At 43.9% G+C, this 27,547-nt stretch overlaps 2 protein-coding genes across 3 annotated transcripts in view; one reads left to right on the top strand and one right to left on the bottom strand.

The window, feature by feature from the left end:
• Window positions 1-27,547, top strand: part of LOC125633542 (uncharacterized) — a 47,845-nt gene that overhangs the window by 10,685 nt on the left and 9,613 nt on the right. The window contains exon 2 of one of the 2 annotated variants that reach the window (XM_048842966.2): window positions 1,524-1,579. The gene's annotated coding sequence lies outside the window, so the exon portion shown is untranslated. Of the gene's footprint in view, window positions 1-1,523; window positions 1,605-27,547 lie in introns of both variants that reach the window. The other variant, XM_075127147.1, reaches the window with a different exon arrangement.
• On the bottom strand, window positions 799-27,277 carry LOC125633548 (transmembrane protein 247-like). Its single transcript, XM_075126229.1, has 5 exons — window positions 26,819-27,277; window positions 17,799-17,884; window positions 9,874-10,239; window positions 3,614-6,744; window positions 799-1,008 (listed from the first exon to the last, which is right to left on the bottom strand). The coding sequence occupies exons 4-5, from the start codon at window positions 3,779-3,781 to the stop codon at window positions 799-801; spliced, it is 378 nt and encodes a 125-aa protein (XP_074982330.1). The 5' UTR covers window positions 3,782-6,744; window positions 9,874-10,239; window positions 17,799-17,884; window positions 26,819-27,277.

Genomic DNA, 27,547 nt, shown 5'->3' with positions numbered 1-27,547 from the left:
CACAGGCAATTCTGAAAAATGGAGAAAAAATTATTTCGTGCTGAACTGACAATGAAATTTTCCAAAATTTTTGGTGACTCAAAAAGTTTGCTTTGACTTCACTTTTTGTGTCAATTTTGGGCATTTTGGCAAAAGCAAAGGAAGACTAGATTCACACTACCTTACACTGATTCCCAACAAGGTATCAGGACATGAGTTCCCATTTCAAGCCCTTTCTCCCATTAGCTTCCTCTCTATCCCATCTCCCCTGAGTGCTCCTGACACCCCTTTCTCAGCGTAGTGACTGCTTTCCCCTTTGGTGGTGGTTTACTTTGAGCCCTGCAGTGTAATTGGAAATAAAGGCATGAAACTGTGAAATGGAAAAGTCAGAAGAAACTCCTCCGTAGTGAGAGGTGATATACTGTGGAATAACTTCCCACAGGAAATGCAGGTCTTTTTTGTCTGGAACATTTAAAATGCAACTGGACAAAGTATTGGAGAATATACTGTATGAAACAATGCTGAGTTAGCTCCGACAAGGGCAATCTAATGACCTAATAAATCATTAGTGTGTCTAATTTCTAACTATGCTGGATTAGAGGGACAATTCTACACAATTGTCAATCAATGATATCATTAACAGCAGTGACTTTTCAGGCATGGGGAAGTCAAGACAAACACTGAAGTAATTCAAAAATCAGTGTCTACTTTTGAAAAATCTGGCTCCATGTAATACTTCTCTTATCCTTATATATGATGCCTATCACCTTACTATCAGAACACTGTATATATCAATCAGGCTTCAACAATGTAGACCTTTCAGAGGAAGAACTGAGAGCAACACAAATAATCCCAGAGCTTTTTAATTAAATATAACAAGGTAACCACAATGATGAATAGGTGATGCTTCTTAACAAAGAAGAGCAACAGGTCCCTTGCTGTGTAGATAACGTGTATGAAGATGAAGCAATACAGGAACAAAGCAAATTGGTTCTGGGGCATGAGGAGGTCCAGGCATCCTTCAGCAGGCTGTGGACAAAGGGGCAAAAATGTGTGATATTGCAGGGCCATGTTCTATACATGTCCTGTGAAAAGACTACTGCTCAGCACATCCCTTGCCTTTGTGACCATAAACTGTCACTAATGTGATCCATGGACAAACTTTCAGATTGAGATCAGCGCGATTCTGTTTGAACAGCCAGATGAATTAGATTGATGAGCTGTGGAACCGCTTGGCTTGTGCTAACTGTCATATATTCATGACTCCCAAAATACTTAGCTATGACTCTATAAAGGTTGTTCTAGTGTAGGGCTGGGCTCCATAGTTGTACTTGTCTCCTGCTATCTCTCTGCTTTGGGCATCTCAGACAGGTTCTGTAATGCTCTGATTCTTTATCAACAGCAGGGTGAAAAAAAAATTCTGTTATCCTGTGGATTTTTCTTTTAATGGCTGGATAACCAGTTAAAAGAAAATAACTGCTAGCAATTTGTGCACGGACTCACTCAAGCATGAAGTGTTTCCCATTTTCTTCCTTCTCCTGCAGGGGGACACTTTTGGTATGTGAGCCTAGTCTCCCAGAACAGCCTTCTACAACTTCTGGTAAGCACAACGCTCCAAGTTCCAGGTACCTCTGTACTTAATCATTTTTTCTTCAGTCAAGATAGAATTAAAGTCCATTAAACATGTGGCAGCTGCTTCATGTGCTAACACAGGAATTCCAACAGTTACTTCTCTCTCTGTTTTTTTTTATATGGAGGACATATGGCCAAATTCAGCCTTGATGTAAGCAGCTGCATCTCAGGAGTTTTTTATTTACTTGAGGGCTGAATTAGACCAAGCTTTTTCCATTCAGTCCTTGCCACTGAGAGATTCCTGAACTGACTGAGAGACTGCACATGCTAGTAGGGTAAATGATATCAAAGTAATTCCCAATAACACAGGTACAGGTTACTCCTCTACCACACTCTTACCCTGATGCCTTCATGTGGAAGTGAATTCAGCTGGTGAATCTTGTACAGCACAAAGTTATCTTCCACTTAAACCTTAAGCTATACCTTTCCATTCACCAGTACTTGCTCAATGTGTGCTACTGAAAGGAAGAGGAGCAGTTTACCTACTGAATGGTTGTCCATCAGGGCTGTAATAGCAACACTTGCTCCATTTTTCCTATTGGTTTGGCAGTTTTAGGCACCACATTTCCCCATTTGTTGCCGTTAGTTTGGATGCAGTGAGTCTTAAGTTCAGAGCTACCTGGGTTTCCCTACAAATGAACTGTTATCTAGCCTGTTCTTTTTAGATCCTACTGTGTTTCCCATTATTTTTTGATGAGCATAGCACCTGCTGTTCAGATCAACCATCAGGCCAGTTTGCTTTGCTACACCTGGGGTTAACCACCCCTCTAATTCTTTAGAACACCCTCAAAATATGTTCTAGTCACAGGCAGTGTTCCCTCTAATTTTTCCAACCCATGTGTGGAATAAACTTTGTAATGGGTACCAGTGTGGAGGTGATGTGTCACACACCCACATTCATGTGGTGGGAGTGGGGATGAGGGGTTTGGAGTGTGGGAGGGGGCCCAGGGTTGGGGCAGAGGGTTGGGGTGCAAGGGCTCCGGGAGGGGGTGCAGGCTCTGGGTTGGGGCCAGAGATGGGCTCAGAGCTGGGGCAAAGGGTTAGGGTGGAGGGGTATGGGCTCTGGGTGGGGCCAGGATGAGGGGTTTAAGGTGCAGGAGGGTACTCTAGGGTTATGGGGGGGGAGCTGCCTCTTCTCTTTCCTCCCCTCCCCCCCGCCCCCACACAGCAGCGGCTGGGCTGGGGTGGGGAGAGGCGCCTCTTCCTTCCCTCCACAGCAGCACCTGGGCTTCGGCTGCAGGAGAGGCACCCCTTCCCGGGCCCCAGGAGATCTGGGCTGTGGCAGGTCCAGGGCTTGGCTAGGTTGGGGCTGGGGGAGGGGTGCCCATCCCCTGGCTGGTCCCTGGCCATGGCAGGTCCCCAGGTGGGTTCCCTGAGCGCCTGTGCAGCACTAAATAGGCGTGGCCCCGCACCTTACAGGGAATTTAGGTCACAAGACCTCTTTGACCGGCTCCACTGTAGAAGTTGTATCCCCTTGCCATAGAGTATGCTGGCCCCTTCAAGTAGAGTCCAAGTCCAAATCCCAGGGTCTGAGCTTTTGGCAGAGGGTGAGGGGAGGAAAAGTGCCTGGTCCTTCAGGAGAAAGCCAGATCTTAGAGGAGGAGTCTGCTGGACTTCCTTTCTGTGTTTGTTTTTTGATCTATCATCCCTGTTGAAGGGGAGAAATTGGAGGGCTAAACTATTCAACCAGTGAGGGAAACTGAGGCAGCAATGCATTTATATGGCTGACAGGGAAACCACTCTTACCCCTCTCTATTTAGTAGGCAAACCAGTTACAAGTAATGGCAAAATAACTTCTCCAGTGTATTTTTTTTTAAAGTCTCTGGAGTTAATGTGTAAGATCCTGCTATGAGTTCATTCTTGGGTTTGATTCTGACTGAATGGAAGTCTTCTCAAAGAAATGAATCTTTGTGGAGATTTGGAAATATTTTAAACTGGGACCACGTGGAGAGCACACATCTGGGTCATGCCTCCCCCTGTTTACGCTTTCACCTGAACTTACATGTCCAGATGGTGCCTGCAGGCGCATCTGCTCCATCTTCTCTTTGTGCTGCCGCTGCTTTTCCTTCTCCTCATATTGACACTTCAGCATAGTCAGCTCCATATCCAGCCGCATCTTCTCCAGCTCAGTCTCAGCCACTCGGTCCAGCGTGAAGTTTGGCTGCTCCATCTCCACCCAGCTGTTGATCTCACCATCATTGGTAACATGTTCTGGTTGCAGAGAATCCAGTTCTGCCTGTGAATTAGTCTCCAGGTCCTGGTCCCTAATTCCTGGTGGTTCTGTCACATCGTCAGGGACATCTGGGGTATTTTCAGGGGTGTCCTAGTCCATAGATCAGGGAAAATCACCCACTCCTATTTAACTGATACAAACTATTTTAAAAAAATCTTCTGGTAAAAGAAATGTTTTTCGACTAGCTCAGCTGGGCCAAATGCAGGCTGGCAGCCCAACTATATCTGGAAAGCTACTACACTTGAATATTCAAAGCCCTGTCTGAACTACTAGAAAGTCAGAGGCTCCACTTATATTGTGGTGAAAAGCAGTGGTATCATTTTGCTATGGGGTGAGAGAGGCAGTTGCTCCCCCCAAAACTTTTTGTCCCCCTGACTTTTCATAATTCTATATACTGTCTTCCACTTTTTGCCCCTCTTTCCCCCCAGCTTTGGATGCAGTCATTAGAGTAAACTTCCCCTCTCCCCACCCCAAATAGGAGTAGATGAGACCTAACCCAGTCCCCATAACCAGATCAAAGCCCTGGACTAAAACCCATGGCCTTTGACGTAAGCATAAAGAACACTTCAACTCTGGGTCAGTTGAAAAGTCAGTGAAGAAAAACATAGGGGACAAATCTATCTCTGATTCGAGTCTAGTGGATGGTGTTCAACCAGATATGAAATTAGCTTCCCCTTAGAACCATGGAGTCATGAGACTGTGCTACCGTCTTGAATGTATCTGGCCAGGAGAAAAATATTTTACTACTCTGAATTAATTTCTGTCAGTTCATAAATGAGATGCCAAAATGAGCCAATGAAGGTGAGAGGCCTCCCTGTCTTGGCATTAGTAACAGTAGTAGAATGGGTTGGCTGGCTTTCAGCAGACCCAGGAGTTAGTTATGTAGAGATCATGCCACTGACAGGTCTGCCCTCTAGGTTTATGGAAAGCCACAATATTTATTTATGTAATGTATACAAGAAGCACATGCAAGAGCTTTGAATAAAATGGATGTAGACAAAATGTGGAACTCTTCCCCTGGCTTACATTTTAAAGCCTATGACAGAAGGTGAAGAAAATAAAAAACCAAAGAAAACTATTACTCTTACCATAGAGGTCTTGGGTACAAAGCTAGGGGAGGCAAAAATGAGGCTGGAGAACACTGGATTCACAGGCAGTAGCCACAGTTTTACAAGTCTTTCACTGTCCCATGCAGAAAACTCAACACCAGCTGCCCCAGTTCGATCCAGATAGAAACACAAAGTTCAAACCCAGATTTCAGCAAACTGTCATGCTGATGTCACAGGTTCCACACTATGCTGTCTCATAATCCAGCTGTTGCTACAACATCATAAATGCTCTGTTGCTAGGTGTCCAACAGCACATGGGAAATCTGCAGCAGAGCCAGGGATAAATCCAGTTCTCCTGATTCAAGTCTAGAACCTTAACCACTAGATCAGTTCTTTTCCTTCTGTAGCCACCTTCCTGCTGCTTCAGTGAATGAGACTGTGTTCCTTCACATAGTGGCAGCATGCATAGTAGGCAGCAGTCTGGCTCACCACGTGCCTAGCCATGATCAGCTGGCAGTGATTTGTAGGGTTCATGGGAGTAAAAAGTTTTAAGCAGGGATTTGAAGTAGGATAGTATGGTGACACTATGGATTTTGATGGAGTGTTTCCCTCCAATTAAGGAGTGGTGTTGAGGAGAGGTAGTGCTGAGAAGGGCTTGTAGGAAAAGCAGACTAGCAGGAATTGAGTGGTAGAGTGAAGGCAGGTGTCATCAGTGTGATAAGATAGATTAGTGCTAAATGGTGAAGGGCCATAAAGGCACAGAAAAGAAGCTAATGGAGGGATGCAAAGTGGAGGTGGGGGGCCATGAGCAGACAAGGAGCTAGGAAGATAATGCTGGCAGAAATGTTTTGAATGGACTTAAGGGGAGGACAAGGTAAGCTAGAGAGAGGAAGATGACAGTACTCAAGATACAACATAAGGGCTTGGAACAGAAACTTTGGTAGTCTGGACAGACAGAAAATGCTGGATCTCTGGATCGTTCTGTAAGAAGTTGTGACAAGACTTAAACACTACAAAGGGGTATGGGTCTAGAAAGGGGCCAGGTCAAAGATGATGCTGACATTACAGGCCTGAGTGACTGGGAGGATGGTGGTGGTATACATGGTGATGAGGGGGGAGAACAGAGGTGTGGGAATAGAGAAAGATCAAAAGCTCAGTTTGGGCCTTATTCAGTTGATGTTAACAGCTGGAGATCCCCACAGAGAAGTTTCAGTGGGGTAGACCAAGATGTGGGATTGGATGGAGCAATATTGCTCCTGTGTTGAGAGGTAGCTCTAGTAATCAAACCTGTGCTCGCTCAGCGAGAAGCCAAATTCTGCTGTCAGTAACACCTGCCTTTACTCTACCATTGATGCCACTCAATTCCTGCTAGGATAATTGAAGTCAATGGAGTTACACCATCATAAATTTGGAGAAATGAAAACAAAATAAGGAACAAGTGTTGGGGCTTTTAGACATTTTGGTGGTGGTGGTTTATCTTTCACCCTCCATCTTTGTCCACCTTCTTGTTACCAAGGTTGGCACCCTTTTTAGGTGCCTATTTTTCTGATTGGTTAAAGTTTAAGCCTAATCTACCTAACAACAGTAAAGTCAGGAAGGGGTCATCTGACTCCCAGTTATTCTGCTTTGTGACAGTCTATATAAGGGGACTACACACTCTGTCAAGGGCTGTCTGCTCAGGAGGCAGCCCATGTTCAGTTCAATTCATGTCTGCTCGGTTGTGCAACAGAGAAAAAGGAACATCCAGGTAAGCACAGGTGTTTTGAGGTTGTCTGTCATCGAGGAAGATATCCTGTTCCATCTCGAGTTCCTGATTCCAGTAGCTGTGCTCAAGGTCTTGACCTGAGTTACCTGAGAAGCAAGGCAGACGAGAGCATTGTGAGCCATCTACACCTGAGTTCCTGTCACTCCTAGAGACTGAGTAATGTTGACATTTTATTGTTGTGTCCATATTGGTTAGGGGTTGGGTCTGGGCTTCAAGCCAGCTGTACTTGTAAAACCACCGAGCTGTTTTATGCTTTATTGTACTTTTCTCTATATTTTGTTATGTACCCTCTTAATAAACCCTCCTGCATGTTTTCATCATTTAAAATGACTAAGTTTCATTTGACCTGTGACTAATAGGTGATAGACCCTGCAGAGGGATCAATCCTTTTAGGGCAGTGGGGTCCTTAAATCAATTCCACCAGTCTCTTCTGGTAACAGTTCTGGTGATCACAGCAGGACCCCTGATGGTCGCAGTTGCTTTAAGTTTTTATAATCTGCTCATCTAAGGTTTATGGGACGGCCACAAGTCTTGAGGGAGGGCAGCATTGGTATTTGGCCAGGAGCTTTTCTCATTTTGAGACCCAGCTGCTGAAGTCAGGCACCAGTGAATGCTCTGTGGGAGCTCTTTGTGGTGTGCTAACTGAGGACTGATAGCAGGCCAGCCATTAGGCCCACTGAGCATGACATAGGCCCAATGAGTACAGCAGACTCTGGCCTTGAGAGAGTCCGGTGGGAGTGCTGTTTGAGATAAAGGGAGTTTAATAACTCTGGGGCAGGCCAGCATTGTTGCTGAGCATTGCTTGTCCCGACTCTTGGTAGTCACCAGTAAAGTGCTGGGGGAAGTAGTGTTGCTGTGTGAGCCAGACACACTACTTGATTTGTGAAATGTGTCTAAAGCTTCAGTCCCAGCGGATGGAGTGAGGAGTGCAATACAAATTAATTGGAACATTGTGTAAATTCTTTTTGTAAATGGAAAAATCCATGGGCTGAAATTATTTTTTTAATGGGGAGGATGCATTTGAAAAATTGTTTTGAACTTGGGAGAATTTTGTAATGGTTAAGCCTATCCCCAATAAGAAAACAAAGAAACTAGCTCTCATATATGGGCTAGTCATGGTGTCTAGAGAATGGCACGAACACATAAAATCTAAAAGCAAGGTAATCTCCCAGTTGAAAGAACACAGCTGAAAAGGAAGCTGACATTGATAAATTAACAATACAAAGCAATACTTTGTCAGCTCAAGGGTTAAACCACTGTTTACAAATCAACCAGCTAGAGCAGCAGGTTAAAGAGCTTAATGCATGCTTGGTGAAAAAGGACAAGAAGAACTTTGTTTTAGCTACTAAAATGGAGGAATCCCAAGCTGCTATATGAGAGCTGGTCAAAGTGGTTCAGAATAGTAAACACAACGTTGGAGATCATACCACATATAAGAACAAAATTGAGTTGCTAAGCTAAAAAGAGCCCAGGGTATGCTCAATGCCTTGAGTACTGACCCTGTAAAAGGTTATGGATCTGAAAGCTGCCCTAATCAAGAGGGATCAGAAAATGACTTTGATTTGTGAGAGGTTAAAGAAACAAGAATGCAACCTTCTGCCCCTCAGATTCAAGAAGAGTTAACAAGCTATGAGGGAACGAAGGGGGGAGGGTAGAACGCCACCTGCCCCCCAATGGCCACCATAACTACTGTAGTAAATTATGGCCCAAACTGACCTGTGGAAACAAGGTCAGACCAACCCAGAGCAAGGGGCAAAACTCTGGGCCCATTAAATAAGGATCCTTCATTGGCTTGGCTTGGCGAGACCAGCAACATGGCTACTAGGGCTCTGCTACATGAGTGAGTGAGCAGGGAAGAGTCCGGAGCGTTACCCGGAGAGGTGCAATTGGCTCGCATATGGGAGATAGCTGAGAGATATGATGCTGTATATGAATTGTACTTCCTACATGAGAACATTCTGGGAAAATTTTATTCTGAGAGGCAAAAATCTGGTGAAAGGCCAGAAAGGTTTTTGGGAAGAAAGTGGTTATTGTATTGGCTGTCAGGTTTATCTCCTGTGGTGAATGGTGTAGCAACATGTGATATGCCTGAATTTAAGGAGGTGTTTATTCAGGGTCTCTTACCAACAATAAAGGTTACCTTATATCCCATAAATCCTAGAACCACAACAATTAAAGAACTGGAAAATAAAATTCTGAAGCATTTGAATTACAGAGAGAGAGGCTTTCCTTAGTCATTGGCCAAAGAAGAAAATTGCAGCTGTAAAGCACCTCAAAAGCACCCCAACAACAAGTCCAATGAGCAAAAAGCAAGAAACCTCATACAGAAAGCAGGAATTCTGCAACAGATATGTCTTCCTTTATAATCAAGAATCATCTAACAATTGTCACAGCAGAGAAGCTGCTGATATGAAAGGATTTCAGTCAGTGTTGTGGAGAAAATTACTTAAATACAAGAAAAGAGACTAAATAGACTGCCTGCCTACAGAGGAGCTATTCAAAAGGTTAGCTAAGTATGAAGGAGGCTGTAACAGCAGCGCTTCACCAACATCTGCTACCAATGCATCTGGCATCCAATACGACAGAACCAGACTCTCCCACCTCCCTCTTTTGTGGCACTCATCAGTAATGATGTTTGGGGGATGCCTGTAGTAGATGCCACCATAAAGGGAGAGCATGGATACATCAATCAAGTCATGTTAATTGCCACCAGTGCCACCTTGTTGTTGTTTGCTCAAAAGCAGCTCCAAAACCCAAGGACTTTAATATACGAGGAGTAAAGGTATGGGAGGGATACAGTAATAAGGAAAGCACTGTGCCCTTTATAAAACCAGCATTGTGTACCATGGGCAAACTAACAATAAGAGCATCATTTGGCATACAGATGCTAGATGGACACGGCATTCTGGGAATGGACATCCTGAAAAAGTTAAACCTTGTGGTCAACCTGCCTAATAGAATGCTAACACAAATTCAAAGACAGGAAGGAGGTCTCCTCATTCCGGCAGCCCACAGAGTTGCAGACTCCAGTAAAGCTAGAAACACCTGAATGGGAGCTAACAGTTAGAGATAACAAGACAGTATCTGCAAGCATTCACCAGTAATAAGCATCAATGCAGAAAGATCCAAGCTGAAGTAATCATGATGGGTCCAGACCCCAAGCCGCAAAAACAGTATAAATATTCTCAGGAGGCTGAGGAGGGGATTAAACCTACCATTTTAGAACAAGGGGTACTTGTAGAAATGGATAGTGTCTGTAACTTTCCCATATTGCCTGTCCTAAAAGCGGACAAATTCACCTGGAGATTGACTGTCGACTAGCGGGAGGTAAATCGAGTTACACCTAGGTTAGCTCCAGTTGTAGCCAAATTTCAGGAAATAATGGTGGCCATTGCTGCAGGTGCTGATGTGTTTACTGTACTAGACTTGAGCAATGCATTCTTCTCCATTCCTCTTCATCATAGCATAGGGTACAAGTTTGCATTCACTTGTGGAAATAAGTCCCTTTCAGGTGAGTATCCCAAGGGTACCACAATGTGCCGTCACTTTGCCACAAATATGTATCCAAAATGTGGGAACATCTGAAAAAGAAGGAAAGAATTATAAGTTATGTGGATGACATCCTCATTGCAACAATAACAAAGGAAGAGAACTTAGAGGTATTGGAAGTCGTTCTGAAAAAAGTAGGGGTGATGGAAGTTGTCATCAGTCCCACAAAGGCGCAAATGCTCAAACAAAGGGTGAGTTACCTTGGGATGGAGTTGGGCATTCATGGAAGGAGACCTGATGCCAGCAGGATTGAATTAATATACAAGCTGCCAGACTCAAAAGATATAACATCATTGTGTTCATTTGTTGGACTTACAGGGTTCTCAAGAGATTTTATGAAGGGATACTCAGTTAGCTCAACCACCCTATAATTTGTTCAAAAAGGGTAAAGAATGGACTTGGGGAGAAAAGGAAAGAGACACATTCCGCCGACTCAAACAAGCTCTTATTCAGGCACCAGCCCTTGTGTATGCACAGTCAGGCAAACCCTTTCTGCTCCAGCTAGCAACAACAAGAGAGATTAAGTGCAATCTTAATGCAAAATAGTGGTGTGGGACTCAAACCTGTCACATTTGGATCAAAAACATTTAAGTGAAATAGAAAAGCAATACTCACCATGTGAACGAGAAGTGTTGGCCCTCACCTGGGCAATGAAACATTGGGAGTATCTTATAGGCATCTCCCCCATTATCTGAAAGACTGTTCATACCCCAATACACAATGTACTGTCCAGTGAAATTAATGAGGGTGGGGTATCAAGCCCCCTGCTATCTGGCTGCATATTGAGTCTACTTAATAGGGATCTTGAAGTGGAAGACTCACTCACTCTCATGGTTCCATACGTTCTACTCACTAGTGGAGAAGATCACGAATGCCCACTACTATTTGAAAACACCAGTAGTCCAAAATCACCTTTTGAACTAGAAACATCCTATGAGCAAGCTAAAGACTCTGGCAGAGACATTTGGGTGGTTGATGGGAGTTGCCACTGTAGTCAGATGTTTGGGGTGTGTGTGTGTGTGTGTGTGTGCGCGCGCTCCCTGTGTGCTGTCCCAGCTCTGCGCAGACAGCTGGCACAGCAGACCTTGAGCAAACCACCCAATGACCACCCAGCAGACCTTGAGCAAACCACCCAATGACCTTTGTTAAGGTACAAAGGCATCAGGCCAGGCTTACTGTCGACGAAGCATGGTAATAGCACCTGGCAGACTCTATGAGGATACTAAGACATGCATGCCCATGACAATGGATGCAGCTCAGTCAGTAGTGGGACTTCCCACTGCCCCTTAGGCGGTCCAAAGATACTCTCTCTGAAATACTCTTTATACCCTGATATAAACAAGTTACGTACTGTCATCCTGACCTTTATCTTTTAGGAGGGGTCAGTGTGTTTCTGTTATCCTTGGGGAATGTTTTTGTGCTATCCTTGGCATTGGTGTTTTCTGGTACCACTTGTGTTTGCGTGAGTACTCTGTGCTTAGCACTTCTTAGGAATGTGTATTTCTGCAATATCACCTCTGATCTTGCCAAATTCTGTGAGCAGGTCCTGCCTCATACCAGGCCTATGATACAAGGGCTTACATCTCAGGCTTTCTTCCTACTACAGCCACTATCATGAGGATAAACCCTGAGCTGGATATGCTGGTAAAATACTACAGGGAACAGTGGTTCAATGTTCTGTGCAAGCTGCTGAAGTAGTTGCTATAGTAGCTACATTGGATGAAGCAGATCCAAGTTGTGACCTTTTTAATTTGTTCTGACTCTGGGTCATCCGAGCCCTTGTAGCTTGGATGCTGATATGGATGGCTGGATGGATAGACAAATGACTTCTGCAGATAACAAGCCTATAATACACACAAAATACCTCTTACTTACTTGGAAACTGGCTGAATCAAGAACTGGCAAGAGTTAGCTATTCAGGGTCAAAGCACATGGGAAGAACTAGGCGGAGATATCTGGCCTGAACAACAAAGTAGATCTCCTCACTAAAATAACCAGGGAACCACCTTGCTTCGTCACAGTGGGTGATAAAGTATTATACTCATTCTTTTCTGACCAAAATCACTCACTGAGCCCCAAATGGGCAGGGCCTGTTGTTGTCATTAACAAAGCAAGTCCAACCACCTACCAGATGAAGGTTAATGGGAAAAAAGAGAAAAACACTAAAATGGTTTCATTCCACCCAACTGAAGGGATGGAAAAATTCTGATGGGGTGTATGTATGTATAATTATTGTGACAGGGTCAGGCCAGATGGCTACAGGAGAGTGATAGAAGGCAGATATATTAGCCCCAGGTTAAGTAGGTCCCTTTTCCCTGGGTAAGGTAACAGGGAAGGTTCCAGAACAATCAGGAACTTCCTGGAAACAATTAAGGCAGACAGGCCTGATTAGAACGCCTGCAGCCAATCAAGAAGCTGCTAGAATCAATTAAGACAGGCAGGCTAATTAGGGCACCTGGGTTTAAAAAGGAGTTCACTTCAGTTTGTGGTGTGCATGCGAGGAGCTGGAAGCAAGAGGTGCAAGAAGCTGAGAGTGAGAAGGCATACTACTGGAAGACTGAGAAGTACAAGCATTATCAAACATCAGGAGGAAGGTCCTGTCGTGAGAATAAAGAAGGTGTTGGGAGGAGGCCATGGGAAAGTAGCCCAGGGAGTTGTAGCCGTCACGCAGCAGTTACAGGAGCCACTGTACACAGCTGCAATCCACAGGGCCCTGGGCTGGAACCCGGAGTAGAGGGTGGGCCTGGGTTCCCTCCATCCCCCCAATTCCCTACTTGATACAGAGGAGTTGGACTGGACTGTGGGTTCCACCAGAGGGGAAGGTCTTTGGCCTGTTCCCCGATCCACTAGATGGATCAGCAGAGACTGCGGGGATTGTTGTTCTTCCTTTCCCCATGCTGGCCAGTGATGAGGCTAACTGAGTGAACAGCAGATTTGAGCCACGAAAGTGGCTAAACTGAGGGCTGTCGTGAACCTCTGAGGCGAGAAAATCCACCAACAAGCGCAGGACCCACCAAGGCAGAGGAGGAACTTTTGTCACAGTGTGTGTGTGTGTGTGTATATATATAATATACACATTAATTACTTTTGTCTTTCTCCTTTGTTGCAGGAAATCCAGCAGTAATTATGATTTCTATATTGTATCATAGCACATTTATTTGCATGGCATAGTCAGTGATTGTTAATGGAAATGAGCACTATTATTGTAAAGTCAATGAGTCTCAAAACTATAAATGGGATGAATTAGTACATGGCATTGATTTTGATCTACCAAATTTGCTATTAAGAGGAATCATCTCTGTGTATGCATATAATGAAAATGATTACGGTTGTTTGGTTTGGTAAGAGCTGAAAAGCAACAAAACGCTCATGGCCTTTACGACAACCAATTCAGCTCAGAGGGTTACCTCTGTGGATGAGCTTAAGGAGGAACAAATCTCCTTTGTTCAAAAAATTGCAGGAAAATGTATGTGGCAATTTTCTAGTTGGCTGCTCTGATGCAGTAGAGGTTTGGGAGCCCCATAAATGTTCCTTTATGCAGTCCAACCTCCCTTCACGAATGCAAATTGGTAAAATCAATGTAAAAATTTAAATGGGTTTGCAGTACATGATCAATCAGTTGGATGTTTATGTGCATACACCCTCGTCCCAGTATGCAGTAGCTATGAAATGCCAAAATTGTACCAGCTCTTCTGTTAAGACACGTCCCAATGTAAATAAGTCCTGTAAAAAGGCTAATAATGTGAGTTTTCATGTTGAGTGTTATGGAAACATCTGTATCTCTGTAAAACCAAATGATGCGGGTATGTGGTATTTCACTAGTTTGTTCAGAACAAGAGAAACTGTAAAAGGGCTAGTGGTGCCTGAACAACGTTGTGCCGGTAGTGATAAAGCAGGATTTTAAGAAACTTCCATTAGTAAATTTCATGTATTCATTCAAAAAGGTTATGCTGCTCCAGTTAAATTTGCATAGAGTTCAATTTGAATGTTTACCGTATGTAATCCCGTTAGTGGCAGGGTGGGATGAGTGGATAAGAAGTGTGATACCTGGACCATCCACCCCGAAGATCCACAAGCGAGATACAGTAGCAACTATTTTAGGAGGAGTAGGGATTGGGTTGGGAGTCTTAAACTCAATTGACGAGCAGGTCCTGGCCAATGAAATAGGTGCAATAGGAAAGGATATGGCTTCCTTACTCAGCCCATGTACAACATCTGTTAACCAACTAAGTATAACTGAATATAAAATTGCTGATGTATTGCCCACACGCTGTTAGTGTAAGAACAGGACCATCTTGGTATTATGAGTGCACTAGGAACAATACAGGCTAACATTTCTATGGCACTTGCATGCGTGCAGGCCCTAGCATGAGGGTAGCTAAAAATATAATCAGGGATGGACTTAACTGAATAATTCCTGTCAAGCTCAGAAATGTTCTATGGAAAAATGCAACAAATGCTTTTGAACAGCACCATCAATCCTGGTAGAAGTTAGTACATTTTTCCTACAGCCACAAAATGGAAACCGTTACTGCCTATGGCTTGACTATAACTGAAGGAAATATGGGTTTCTCCATTGGTATCTATGGGTCTAAACCTCAATTATTCAGTTCCTAAGGAGCTCAGTAAGTGAGTATACGAGCAAAATGGCTTGTATAGTAGTGTAAATTTACAATCATGCATGGAAGAGACAGGAATAGGTTATGCTTGTAATTCAGGGGTAATTGAAGATTCTCATATTTTGTTTAAATCATAATGAGGGAAAGTGCTACTACCAGTGTGATAAATGAAGGGTGGAGGTAGCTCCCTTTTATGGATACCCAGCCAGCCAATTGGCTATAAAATTCCTCTTAGTAGCTGTTCTCTACTTGCCTTACCTGTAAAGGGTTAAAAAGTCCAGGTAAAAGGAAGGGAGTGGGCACCTGACCAAAAGAGTCAATGGGAAGGCTAGAACGTTTTAAAATTGGGGGAGAAAAGCTTTCCCTTTTGTTGGGGCTGTTGTTTTCTGGGAAAGAGGAGAACAGGGAGCAGTTGTGCTGTGAGAAGCTGAAGGCCAGATATGAAAATCAGATCATATCTAGAGCTACTTATTTAGCAACCCAGATATGTAAGTAGATTAGGAATGCTTAGAAAGACGCGGTTAGGTTTATTTCTGTTTGTTTCTTATTGGCTTGTGGACTCCTCTGCTTTTTGTTCCTCCAAATGCTTTTTGTTTTGCTTCTAACATTTAAGCTGGACCTCAAGAAGGTTATTCTTCATGTTTAATTTTTGTAAGTGGGTTTTTTTTTAAATCTAGCAAAAGCCTAAGTTCCAGATGTATTTTCTTTCTTTTTGTTTTTAATAAACTTTATCTTTTTTTTAGAACAGAATTGGATTTTTGGTGGCCTAAGAAGTTTGTGCATATGTTGTTTAATTAGCTGGGGCAACAGCTAATTTCCTTTGTTCCCTTCCTGTGGGATACCCTCAAGCCCTTTCACCTCCCTCTCTGGGGAAGAGCTGAGAAAGAAATTACCAAGTGCGCCTTTCTGGGTGCTAGGGGGTTTTGCATTTGGGTGGTGGCAGCATCTACCCATCCAAGGTCAGAGAGAAGCTGTAACCTTGGGAGTTTAATACAAACCTGGAATGGCCAGTATTAATTTTTAGAATCCTTGCGGGCCCCCACCGTCTGCACTCAAAGTGTCGGAGTGGGGAATCAGCCTTGACAACCAGTTTAAATCAATGATGTAAATCAATATGCCTTAGTGTTAGTAAATATAAAGTGTATATGTCTACACAGTTCATATAAAAGTTTTGTTGTTAATTATTACACCATACCTCATAATCCATATGTCAATTTATGTTTGTGTTCAGTGTTTTATGTGGCTGTGATGTTAATTTTACACAGAATCATGGAAGATTAGGGTTGGAAGAGACCTCAGAAGGTCATCTAGTCCAACCCCCTGCTCAAAGCAGGACCAACACCAACTAAATCATCCCAGACAGGGCTTTGGCAAGCCGGGCCTCAAAAACCTCTAAGGATGGAGATTCCACCACCTCCCTAGGTAACCCATTCCAGGGCTTCAACACCCTCCTAGTGAAAGTGTTTCCTAATATCAAACCTAAACCACCCCCACTGCAACTTGAGACGATTGCTTCTTGTTCTATCATCTGCCACCACTGAAAACAGCCCAGCACCAGGTAGTTGAAGACTGCTATCAAATCCCCCCTCACCCTTCTCCTCTGCTGAAGAAATAAGCCCAGTTCCCTCAGCCTCTCCTCATAAGTCATGTGTCCCATCCCCCTAATCATTTTCGTTGCCCTCTGCTGGACTCTCTCTCCAATTTGTCCACTCCTTTCTGAAGTGGGGGTTCCAGAATTGGATGCAATTCTCCAGATGTGGCCTCACCAGTGCCGAATAGAGGGGAATAGCCACTTCCCTCAATCTGCTGGTAATGCTCCTACTAATGCAGCCCAATATACCGCTAGCCTTCTTAGTAACAAGGGCTCATATCCAGCTTCTTGTCCACTGTAATCCCCAGGTCCTTTTCTGCAGAACTGCCGCTTAGCCAGTTGGTCGCCATCCTGTAGCGGTGCATGGGATTCTTCCATCCTAAGTGCAGGACTCTGCACTTGTCCTTGTTGAACCTCATCAGATTTCTTTTGGCCCAATCCTCCAATTTGTCTAGGTCACTCTGGATCCTGTCCCTACCCTCCAGCGTATCTAGCTCTCCCCCCAGCTTAGTGGCATGAGATAAGTGTACAAACTATTGAAACCCATTATTTGTTATACAAACATATTGAACCAGTTCATTTGTGTGTAAATATATCTGCTCTTAAAACAAATGGTGCATCACCCACATTTAGAACAGCATCTAAAACAGTTACAAAGGGAAGGAAAGGAGGTAGTGGGGACGGTCCACCATTCCTCCCAACTGATGCAAAGAATCTTAAACAAGAACCCAGGAGGAAACTCTCTCTTCCCATTGGTGGGAAAAATCTGTTTAGTAGCAACACAAACTATAGCATTGCATGGGAAATGTTGTTACATCTCATAATTGTAATAATTCAAGCTGTAATTAATATATATTTAGAATCTTTAACTTTCTGGGTTAAAAGAAAAGTAAGAGAGACTAGTTACGCTAACTATAGGTTAATTTGATTTTTTTAAGGCACTGTAACTATGACCTGGGTTAAGTTTACATATGTGGCAAAGGTTAAGTGTGACAGTAAAGAACACCGAAGTGATTCCTACCATCAAGGAGGGAAATTGTTGGGGCTTTTAGCCATTTTTTGGGTTTGTTTATTTTTTGATTGTTGATTTATCTTTCACTCTTTATCTTAGTCTACCTGCTTGTTACCAAGGTTGGTGCCCTTTTTAGGTGTCTGTTTTTCTGATTGGTTAAAGTTTAAGCCTAATCTACCTTGCCATAGTAAAAGCAGGAAGGGGTCATCTGACTCCCAATTATTCTGCCTAGTGACAGAGTCTATTTAAGGGCTACACACTCTGTCAAGGGCTGTCCACTCAGGAGGCAGCCCTTGTTCGGTTCAGCCTGTGTCTGTGCTTGGTTATGTGATGGAGGAAGAGGAACATCATCAAAACACCTGTGCTTACCTGTTTGTCTGTTGTTGAGGAAGATCTCCTGTTCCATCTCAAGTTCCTGATTCCAGTAGCTGTCCTCAAGGTCTTGACCTGAGTTACTTGTGAAGCAAGACAGACGAGAGCATTGTGAGCCCTCTACACCTGAGCTGTCACTCCTAGAGAGTGAATAACGTTGACATTTTATTTGTGTTGTGTCCATATTGGTTAGGTGTTGGGTCTGGGCTTCAAGCCAGCTCTATTATAAAACCACCAAGCTGTTTTATGCTTTATTGCCCTTTTCTCTATATTTTGTTATGTACCCTTTTAATAAACCCTCCTGCCTGTTTTCAGTGTTTAAAATGACTAAGTTTCATTTGACCTGTGACTAATAGGTGATAGACCCTACAGGGGAATCTATCCTTTTAGGGAGGTGGGGTCCTTAAATCAATTCCACCAGTCTCTTCTGGTAACACAAGGATGGATGTGTGCAAGGACTATACACACAATGGGTTGTGCACTGTAGTACAAAGGTATTGTATATTACATAAACTATTGTCCCTTAAATAACCCTTTGCCCTGTATTTTTTTATACTGTTACCCTTTAGGCTGTTATGCTCTGGCTCTTGTCTAGAACTTGGCCCATACATGAAGTTTTCTAGGCAACAGGAGATAAAATCACAGCATGGAGTGGACATTTTAAATACTGTGTTAATACAGTGGAAAATATATACCAAAAAGAAAAAAAAATCAGTGTGAAGGCAATGTGGATCATCTACACAGTGTGTCTTGGACCGCTTCAGCACCTTGTTTTCAACCAAAATCTATATTCTCATTACAGAAGTAATATACATGTAGTGAGAGAGATCACCTACTCTGAGGAGCTTGCAGCCTAAATAGAAAAGGCAGCCTAAGGGTGGTAGAAAGGAAGTAGTATCCCCATTTTACAGATGTGGAACTGTTGTACATAGAGATGAAGTGACTATTTTTTACCTAAAACAAAACATCTCCATTTCCAATTAAAAATATTGTTTTTTTATGATTGGCTTAAAGCACAGATACACACACATATGCTTAACTTGTAGTGCCACTCTGAGTGACTTGACCAAAGTGACACAGGAAGTCTGTAGCTGGGAATTGAACCCAGCTCTACAGACCCATACCTTACCCCCAGGTCAATTACATATATTGTGTGGATATTTTTCCAAAAAGTCTTCAAAGTCCTAGAGAGATCTCCAGTCCAAAGGCTCTCGAATGCTCAAATTTCAAGCACCTCATTGCTTTCTTTCATGTTGCATTTAAGTGTGTGATAAACTTTTTATCAAAACCTACAGAACCACCACCTTCTCCTCCAAATGCCAAAATATTCTCTTCACGGTTGTATGAACATTCTTAAAAGCTCGTTTCATATCAGGAACACAGCTGAGTCAGCTTAATTGCTGGTGTTGCTGCATTGCCTGTAGTGGTCTTATGCACTAGAGGTGAATTTTGACTCTGTGAATTCAAGTAGGTAAATGACCTAAATAGTTGAGTCAGATCTGGCAATATTTTAAAGGTTGGACTTTTTTTAACTGTTCACTTTGGGGAAAATACCATTTTATAGCCCTTCTAACAACCCCAAAGAAACACTATTAACCTAGATAAAAAGTGAATGTGTATTACTGAGATTACACCACAGCTAAACCAATGCAAGCCTTTAAAAAAAACAAAATTAAATGCTGAGGGATAGAAAAAAATCCAGGGTATCTATAAATGGGACTCATTTTACAAATGATTTATGAAGTAATTCTGCTGCTCAGGAGCCCTGAGGAAGGACTTGGAATGAATTGAACTGAATGAGCTGGAAATGCGATTTCCCTATATTTTAGCAAAGGCAAAAGTTCGTACATGAATTCCTCCCCTTGTACTCTTTCCCAGCAGCAAGCTTAGCTACTTGGGCTAGGCCATGGAGCCTGGATTTGCCTTTAAGTGCAGAGCTTGAACCAGGTTGTTTATTCAGTCATTACTTAGGGCTTGCATTAAGACCAATCTCTGAACAGTAAGGACCAAATTATGTCACCCTCAGTCAGTGTTGGTCCCAGGATGTTAGACAAAATGGATGAGGTAAAATCTTTTACCAGCAGAAGTTGGTCCAAAGAAACAGATAAGCTTTCAAGCTCAGACAGAGCTCTTCTTCAGGTCCTCTTTCTTGGGAAAGAGTGGCACACCCCAGAAAGGAACAAGTCAACCCACTCACTGAGCAAACACCAAGAGTAAATGACCACATAGTTCTGCCAAGGAAGTGAGAATAAATGGACAAAGACACATTCAAAAGTGATTTAGTACATGTCACTTTATAAGTATAGGTGAAAGTGCCAGAATTCTGCTGAATATGATAATGGGCGAACATGAAGTTGAACAATGATATTCAGCTGCAATATTCAAAAGAGGGAGTAAGTTAAACTTGCACAAGTTAGAGCATTGCTAGGTAAAAATGCTAGGTGTAGCAAGGGTGGGATAACAAAGATGAGGAGCTGTGAAAGTGTGGATACATCCGCATCTGTATCAGCTGTAGTGAATGTGCTGTTGCTTTGGGAACATTATTTCTTATTTTTGTAAGCCAAGAAAATTTTCTTGAAAATGAAACAGAGCACAATGGCAAAGCAAAACAAGTAGCGATTTATAACAAAATAGAAAATTGGCTCCTTCCCTGTGTAAACAACCTGCTTAAAGATGAAGCAGTATAGAAACAAGGGTTACTGGTTCTGGGGCTGGAGTAGGTTGTGGAGTCCTTGGTCAAACTGTGGAAACAGGAAGAGAGATGCATGATCAGGTTCTGACTTTACAGTTTTTCATCTGTCATATTTTGCCACCATTGTGAGCTTATGCTTGATGGCCTCATGCTTGTGTACAGTGTTGGCAACTCTCACTGTTTTAGTCTCATGATATTTGGAGGGTGGGCGGGATGGTCTTTTTTCTTAAAGCCCCAGCTCCCGGTGTTGTGTGATCATGATCAGGTGAGAATCTCTGCCTCATTTAAAAAAAAAAAATTCTAGCCCACATGATGGCAAAGTATAGCTGGAAAACATGAATCCTGAAGATTAGAAAAACAGATATGCTGAGGGGGGGGAAATGATCAGATTTTTAAGCCGATCATGATTTGTAAGGGACTTGACTTGTAATTTTGAAACTCTTGGAATTGTCGGTTTTGTACTCACCCATTGTTTTTGTCCTTTGTCTCCAGAGATGCACATATTTAATCTCCATTGTCTTCAGTGGCAGTTGTGTTTGGTTTCTCCTGGAATAATCGGGTCTCAAATTAAACTAGAAATTGACAATGTGTCTTTGGTTATTTCTACACTATGAGCTAGGGATGTGATCACCCTGCTCACATACATGTCGTCATGCTTGATCTCAGTGGGCTAGCACGAGTATTAAGAGCAGCAGAGCCGTGATAGCGCGGGTCGCAGCTGTAGAGGCATGGCTAAGCCAGGCCGAGTAGTAATACTCACTATTTTCAGGTGGGTTTGTTCTCAGCGCCGCTGTGACATGCCTCCGCTGCTGTTTGTGCTACGGCAGCTCCAGTAAGTACAAATAGCATGCTAGCTCAATGATTGCACATGTGGTCATGCTAGCTCTCCCGAGCAGGGACATCACACCTCTAGCTCATTGTGTCGACAAAGCCTTTTACGGATAGATGCCAGATTGATGCCCCTGGGTTGGGGACGTGTGTGAAGTGAGCATACTTAATTCACCTGATGAATGGTGGGCAGGAGGCAGAGTTTGTGAACCTTCCAGCCTTACAGCTAAAGGCACTGCATGTATACCACAGCTGTTGTACTGTTGTCTACACTGATACACACCATGTGGCTTGGGCTGGCCTCAGCGGCAGGCAATCAGGGCAGTCAAGCAGGGCACCAACTTCCAGGGGGTCCCAAATCAGAATCTGGGGAGGCACAATTTTGCCAATCCACCGTTTTTGTTAGTTTGGGTTTTTTTCGCTTGGCTGCTTGGCTTGGGGGTGGGGGGAGTATGGCAGGAGTGCTGGCGAAAACATTTTCTGCCAGGGCAAAACATCTAGGGCTGGCCCTGGATGTGACAAAAAAACAGAGAGAGAGTCTATAATCAGACATAGTTTCTAAAGCCATGTGTGCACCTGCCTGAACTGGGACCTCTCCTCCCACTCGTGGTTCCCAGAGTAGTGTTGTTTGGTAGTGGGGTAGGATCTCCCATGGGCTGTCCCAGTTCAGCTGCAGAACCTCCCTGCAGACCAACAAATCAGTATTTGATGTGTGTGTAAAATGGAATTTTTCACATTTGCCCACCTCCCAGTTAGTGTCACAAACGTTTGTGACTGTGCATAGAAGGTATATACTGTGCCCTGTGACCTAACAGGGAGATTCTTATTGTGGCACCTTAGACTGTTGAGGATCCAGCCCAAGAATTTCCATGGCCATTCATGACCCCAGCAAGCACTTGCTAATCCAGTTGTTAGTAAGCCAGGTTTTGCTTACCCACGCTGTGCATCCACCAATACTAGACCCCTGTTCACCTTTGTATAGGCATGATGGCCACAAGAAGATTATTTCAGAGTGATATAGCATCCTCCTCCTTGCAGATCCTCCCATTCCTGCCTCCCACCCCCATTGTCTTTGCTGTTTTGGGGTATAAAGTAACTTGATATATGTGCAAGGTGCAGCTCCACTCCTGAATGGTACTGGTGTCCTCTCAGGCAATACATACAAGATGAAGACAGAGCCTCCCTCATCTCAGGAGGCTGCCTGTGGTACCAAGACTGTCTCAGTTTAGTTCATCTATATGTGGCTTTTCGCTTTTCTCTGAGTCTTCAATTTGTAGCTTTCCTTAGTATCCTCAATAGTTCCCAGTCCCCAGAGCTCCACCACAGAGCCTGGACCTGCTGATATTAACCTGGTGTCTTTTTTAGGGGCCATTTTCATTTTCTCCTATACCCCAACTCTCTTCCTTTACTCAGTCCAGGCCTCCCCCTTACTTTCTCACTCCGTACCCATCTCCCACACTGATCATCATGAACACTTCCATGACTTCCCTCTTGGTATGCCAAATCTGTTACAAGTCCTTCCTTAAAACCGCCTTCTTCCATATACCTGTCAACTTTAACTCATCAGACTAAGAAGCATTGCTATACTTCCATTGTATTTTGCTGTGCTTTCAGCACATTTTGGATCAAATTCAGCCCTAGCATAAGTGGGTGAAACTCCATTCACTAGGATGGAGCTGTGCCAGGGCCAGGTTGGTCCTTTAAATCCAAAATGAATAATCAGATCTCTATTTAGATTGTAATATCCTTGGGAAAGTAACTGTTTTCATCTACATAGAGCCAAATACATCTGGATATGAAAACCTGGTCAAAAAAGAGAAAGTGTGTTCCATAAAAAACATTCTACAGAAATGAAAAATGTAATTTGTTTTAAATCACAAAAGCCATTATTTTTTTTAAAAAATTGAAAACTGAATTTTTTTGGTTTAGGTAAAATATTTTCCTTTTTTATTGGAACGTAGAATATTTCAAACAAGACCATTTTTGTTGTAGTTTTCTCAGAAAATATTTGACCAGCTCTAGTATTCAACAAGTAAGAAATAACAATTTTAACAACTAAGGAGGGGGTAACTAGGCTAAAATTTGGAATTGTGTGATCATAGTGTAAGGAGTTCTATATTGTGGTGATTATTACACACACGCTCTTTACAGTTGTCACTCCATCCCTAGTCCCAGAATGGGTAGGGAAATAAGAGCAGGTATCCAAACAATCGTCATTGCCAGGCCTATGAAGACACAGCCCTGTATATAGGTCTGCTTGATAGAAGCGTGGGTGGTTCTTGAATGATGCCTCTCTCTTCAGGACCATCGCCTATCTTCCCCTTTACCCAAGAGACAGTCTTTAAGAAGCTGAAGCTTCTTGTCCTCCCTTTCCCAACATATGAGATGGGCTCCCTGCGTGGGGATATGGCAAACGCTAATTTTAACAATAGACGCATTTGGAAAGACTGATATCTCGTGTATTCCAGACAATGTGAGCTTTTGCAAGGTTGCTCTTACATTCTTACAGGTTTTGCTATTAAGGTTGCCCTTACATTATCTATAAAGACATATAACTGGAGTTACAATATCCTTGAGCCAGGGCATAACAACTATCCCGAACATCAGGCTCTGTCATTGACCAACATCAAGGGAAATCTCCTTCCCATCTGCTGACTTTCACTTCTCTGAAAAGGACATGACTACATATCCCAACAGTGGGGTGATGTGTCCTTTTCCTCAATGTCTGAGGGCAGTTGGAAAGTGGTCCCTTAGGGTCCAGCTGCAAGAAGAACTACCCCTGTGACAATCCTCCCAAAGTCTGCAAGGGAAAGGACACCCCCAACTTTCAGACAACTCTCCATAAGTCAGCCCCTCAATACTGCCATTTTTAACGTTCTTCTCTGAGCCCTCTCCAGTTTGCCACTATCTTTGCTATTTTATTAATTTGTTTAGATTTATTGTCAAATCCACATTTGCACAAAAATTACTCTGGGTGTTTGCACAAAAATTAAAACACAAGTCTATATAACAATAAAATACTTGAAATATACAAAAAAACCTGAACCTACCACTTAGACATTCAATCAAGTAACTACTATTAACAATCAGAAACAGCACAGCGCAAATACTAACAAACCCCTCCCATGTTTTTCAACCATCCTTCAAAAGACCCCCTTTCTCAAGTGGGTGAAATCCTGGCCTCTATGGAAGTCAATGGCAAATCTCCATTAACTTCAACAAATGGCAATATTTATTTACAAATTATTACACAGGTTTCATTTTTTTTAACAGTATTTAGATGGAAAATACAAACTCACCCTAGTTCCCCTGACGCAGTGGTTCCCAAACTTTAACAGCCTGAAAACCCCTTTCACTAAATTGTGAAATCTCATGAACCCCCTCCTAAAAATGAATATTTCCAGGGATTTAAATTTAAATTTCCTCCACTCTCTGTGGGGCTCCTGCTGTTGGACCCCGTTGACCGTCCCGGTCAACTGAGCTCCACTGAGCTCTGGCTGCAGGTCCCGCTGACTGCCGAGGCTCGGGCTGCCAGCCCCAACTACCTGGCCCCGCTCTCTCTGGGGCTTGGGCTGCCAGCCCCGTGCAGAGCGCTGGGGTTTGGGCGGCCAGCTCCCCCGCTGACGGGGGCAGGACTGGGGCTGCCAGCCCCAACTGCCCAGCTCCGCCCTCCCTGGGGATCGGGCTGCCGGCCCCACGTGGAGTACTGGGGTTTGGGCTGCCGGCCCCACAACTGATGGGGGCAGGGCTCAGGCTGCCAGGCCCAACTGCCCTGCTCCGCTCTCCCTGGGGCTCTGGCTGCCAGCCCTGCAACTGAATCCCACCTGCTGCCTCCAAGGCCCAGCGTCCTCTGGCCGCCATTAGTGACATTTTTCTGGCGACCCCCCTGTAACATGCTGCGAACCCCAAGGGGTTCGCGAACCCCAGTTTGGGAACCACTGCACTGAGGTAATTTACAATTTATCATCCGGCAGCTAAAGAAAAGTGAAGATTAAATGTAACATTTACCTAGAAGACTTAGGCACAAGGCCAGAGAGAGAAATGAAGCTACACAGCACTGGATTCACAAGCCTCCCACTCACTCCCGGAGAAAACTCAAACACCAGCTGCACAATTCAAACCCTAAACCAGACAACGATGTCATGAGATTCCACATTCCTGTCTGCACATTCTCCCAGCTACTCTGATAGCCAATATTCTCTGTTGCTAAAGGCCCTGCCCTGGCTTGTCTGCTTATCTCTCAGCCTTGTCATGTTGTATGGACAGAAAGCTTTAGAGCAGGACAGAACATTTTGATGGGGGACAATTCTATTGTTCTGTGAAATGTTGATAGTAAATGCACAAGTCAATCATGCCACCTGTGTGCAGGAGGCAGAGTGCCGGAACGCCATTAATCTGAACAATAAAGGGGTATAAGCGATGGTCACAAAAACACCACCCTATACCGGAAACCTACTGACCGCTATTCCTACCTACATGCCTCCAGCTTTCATCCAGACCACACCACACGATCCATTGTCTACAGCCAAGCTCTACGATACAACCGCATTTGCTCCAACCCCTCAGACAGAGACAAACACCTACAAGATCTCTATCAAGCACTCTTACAACTACAATACCCACTGGCTGAAGTGAAGAAACAGATTGACAGAGCCAGAAGAGTACCCAGAAGTCGCCTACTACAGGACAGGCCCAACAAAGAAAATAACAGAACGCCACTAGCTGTCACCTTCAGCCCCCAACTATAACCTCTCCAACGCATCATCAAGGATCTACAACCTATCCTGAAGGACGACCCAACACTCTCACAGATCTTGGGAGACAGGCCAGTCCTTGCCTACAGACAGCTCCCCAACCTGAAGCAAATACTCACCAGCAACCACACACCACACAACAGAACCACTAACCCAGGAACCTATCCTTGCAACAAAGCCCGTTGCCAACTGTGCCCACATATCTATTCAGGGGACACCATCATAGGGTCTAATCACATCAGCCACACTATCAGAGGCTCGTTCACCTGCACATCTACCAATGCGATATATGCCATCATGTGCCAGCAATGCCCCTCTGCCATGTACATTGGTCAAACTGGACAGTCTCTACGTAAAAGAATAAATGGACACAAGTCAGACGTCAAGAATTGTAACATTCAAAAACCAGTCGGAGAACACTTCACTCTCTCTGGTCACTCGATTACAGACCTAAAAGTGGCAATACTTCAATAAAAAAACTTCAAAAACAGACTCCAACGAGAGACTGCTGAATTGGAATTAATTTGCAAACTGGATACCATTAACTTAGGCTTGAATAGAGACTGGGAGTGGATGGGTCATTACACAAAGTAAAACTATTTCCCCATGTTTATCCCCACTCCTCCACCCCCCACTGTTCCTCAGACGTTCTTGTCAACTGCTGGAAATGGCCCACCTTGATTATCACTACAAAAGGTTTCCCCCCCCCCGCCCCATTCTCCTGCTGGTAATAGCTCACTTACCTGATCATTCTGGTTACAGTGCGTATGGTAACACCCATTGTTTCATGTTCTCTATGTATATAAATCGCCTCACTGTGTTTTCCACTGAATGCATCCGATGAAGTGAACTGTAGCTCATGCAAGCTTATGCTCAAATAAATTTGTTGGTCTCTAAGGTGCCACAAGTCCTCCTTTTCTTTTTAATAAAGCGGAAGTATTCCATGCACAATGCCTCAGGAGCTCCCAGGCATATCTGGTGACCATGCTCACTGCTACATGCTCTCAGAGGGTACAGCATACACTCCCTGAGAAATACTGGGAGATAGATAAAATAGGGTTGCCAAGAAACAACAGGATATTACTCATGTCTAAACAGAGTGAGAGAGCTGGACTGTGCTAAGCACACTTGTGGGTGCGTAAAGCAGCGGCTGGGACATTAAGCAACATAGTCAGCATGTGGGAAAGAGCCTTCCTTTGGCAACCCCTGCACTTGAGTGGGCTGTAATTGTGCTCTACTCAGCACGGGGGCCACTTCCTGCTTGCACTTCCTGTGTCAAAAGCCATCCCAAAGAGGAAAGGAGGGTGCAGAGCTGTTACCCTGCCTCCAATCTGTAGCCTGCTGGCAGAGTTGGATGACCACATAGGGAATCCACACATGGTACCCCTTCCCAAGGGGCAGGGCTGTGGACATACTCCTGCTGGGTGGCGCAGCTGTGCATTTCTCCGGACGGGGGGGGGGGGGGGTCATAC

Source organism: Caretta caretta, chromosome 3 (assembly GCF_965140235.1).
Source record: "Caretta caretta isolate rCarCar2 chromosome 3, rCarCar1.hap1, whole genome shotgun sequence".
Taxonomy (NCBI): domain Eukaryota; kingdom Metazoa; phylum Chordata; order Testudines; family Cheloniidae; genus Caretta; species Caretta caretta.
This window is presented reverse-complemented; position numbering and strand designations above follow the sequence as displayed.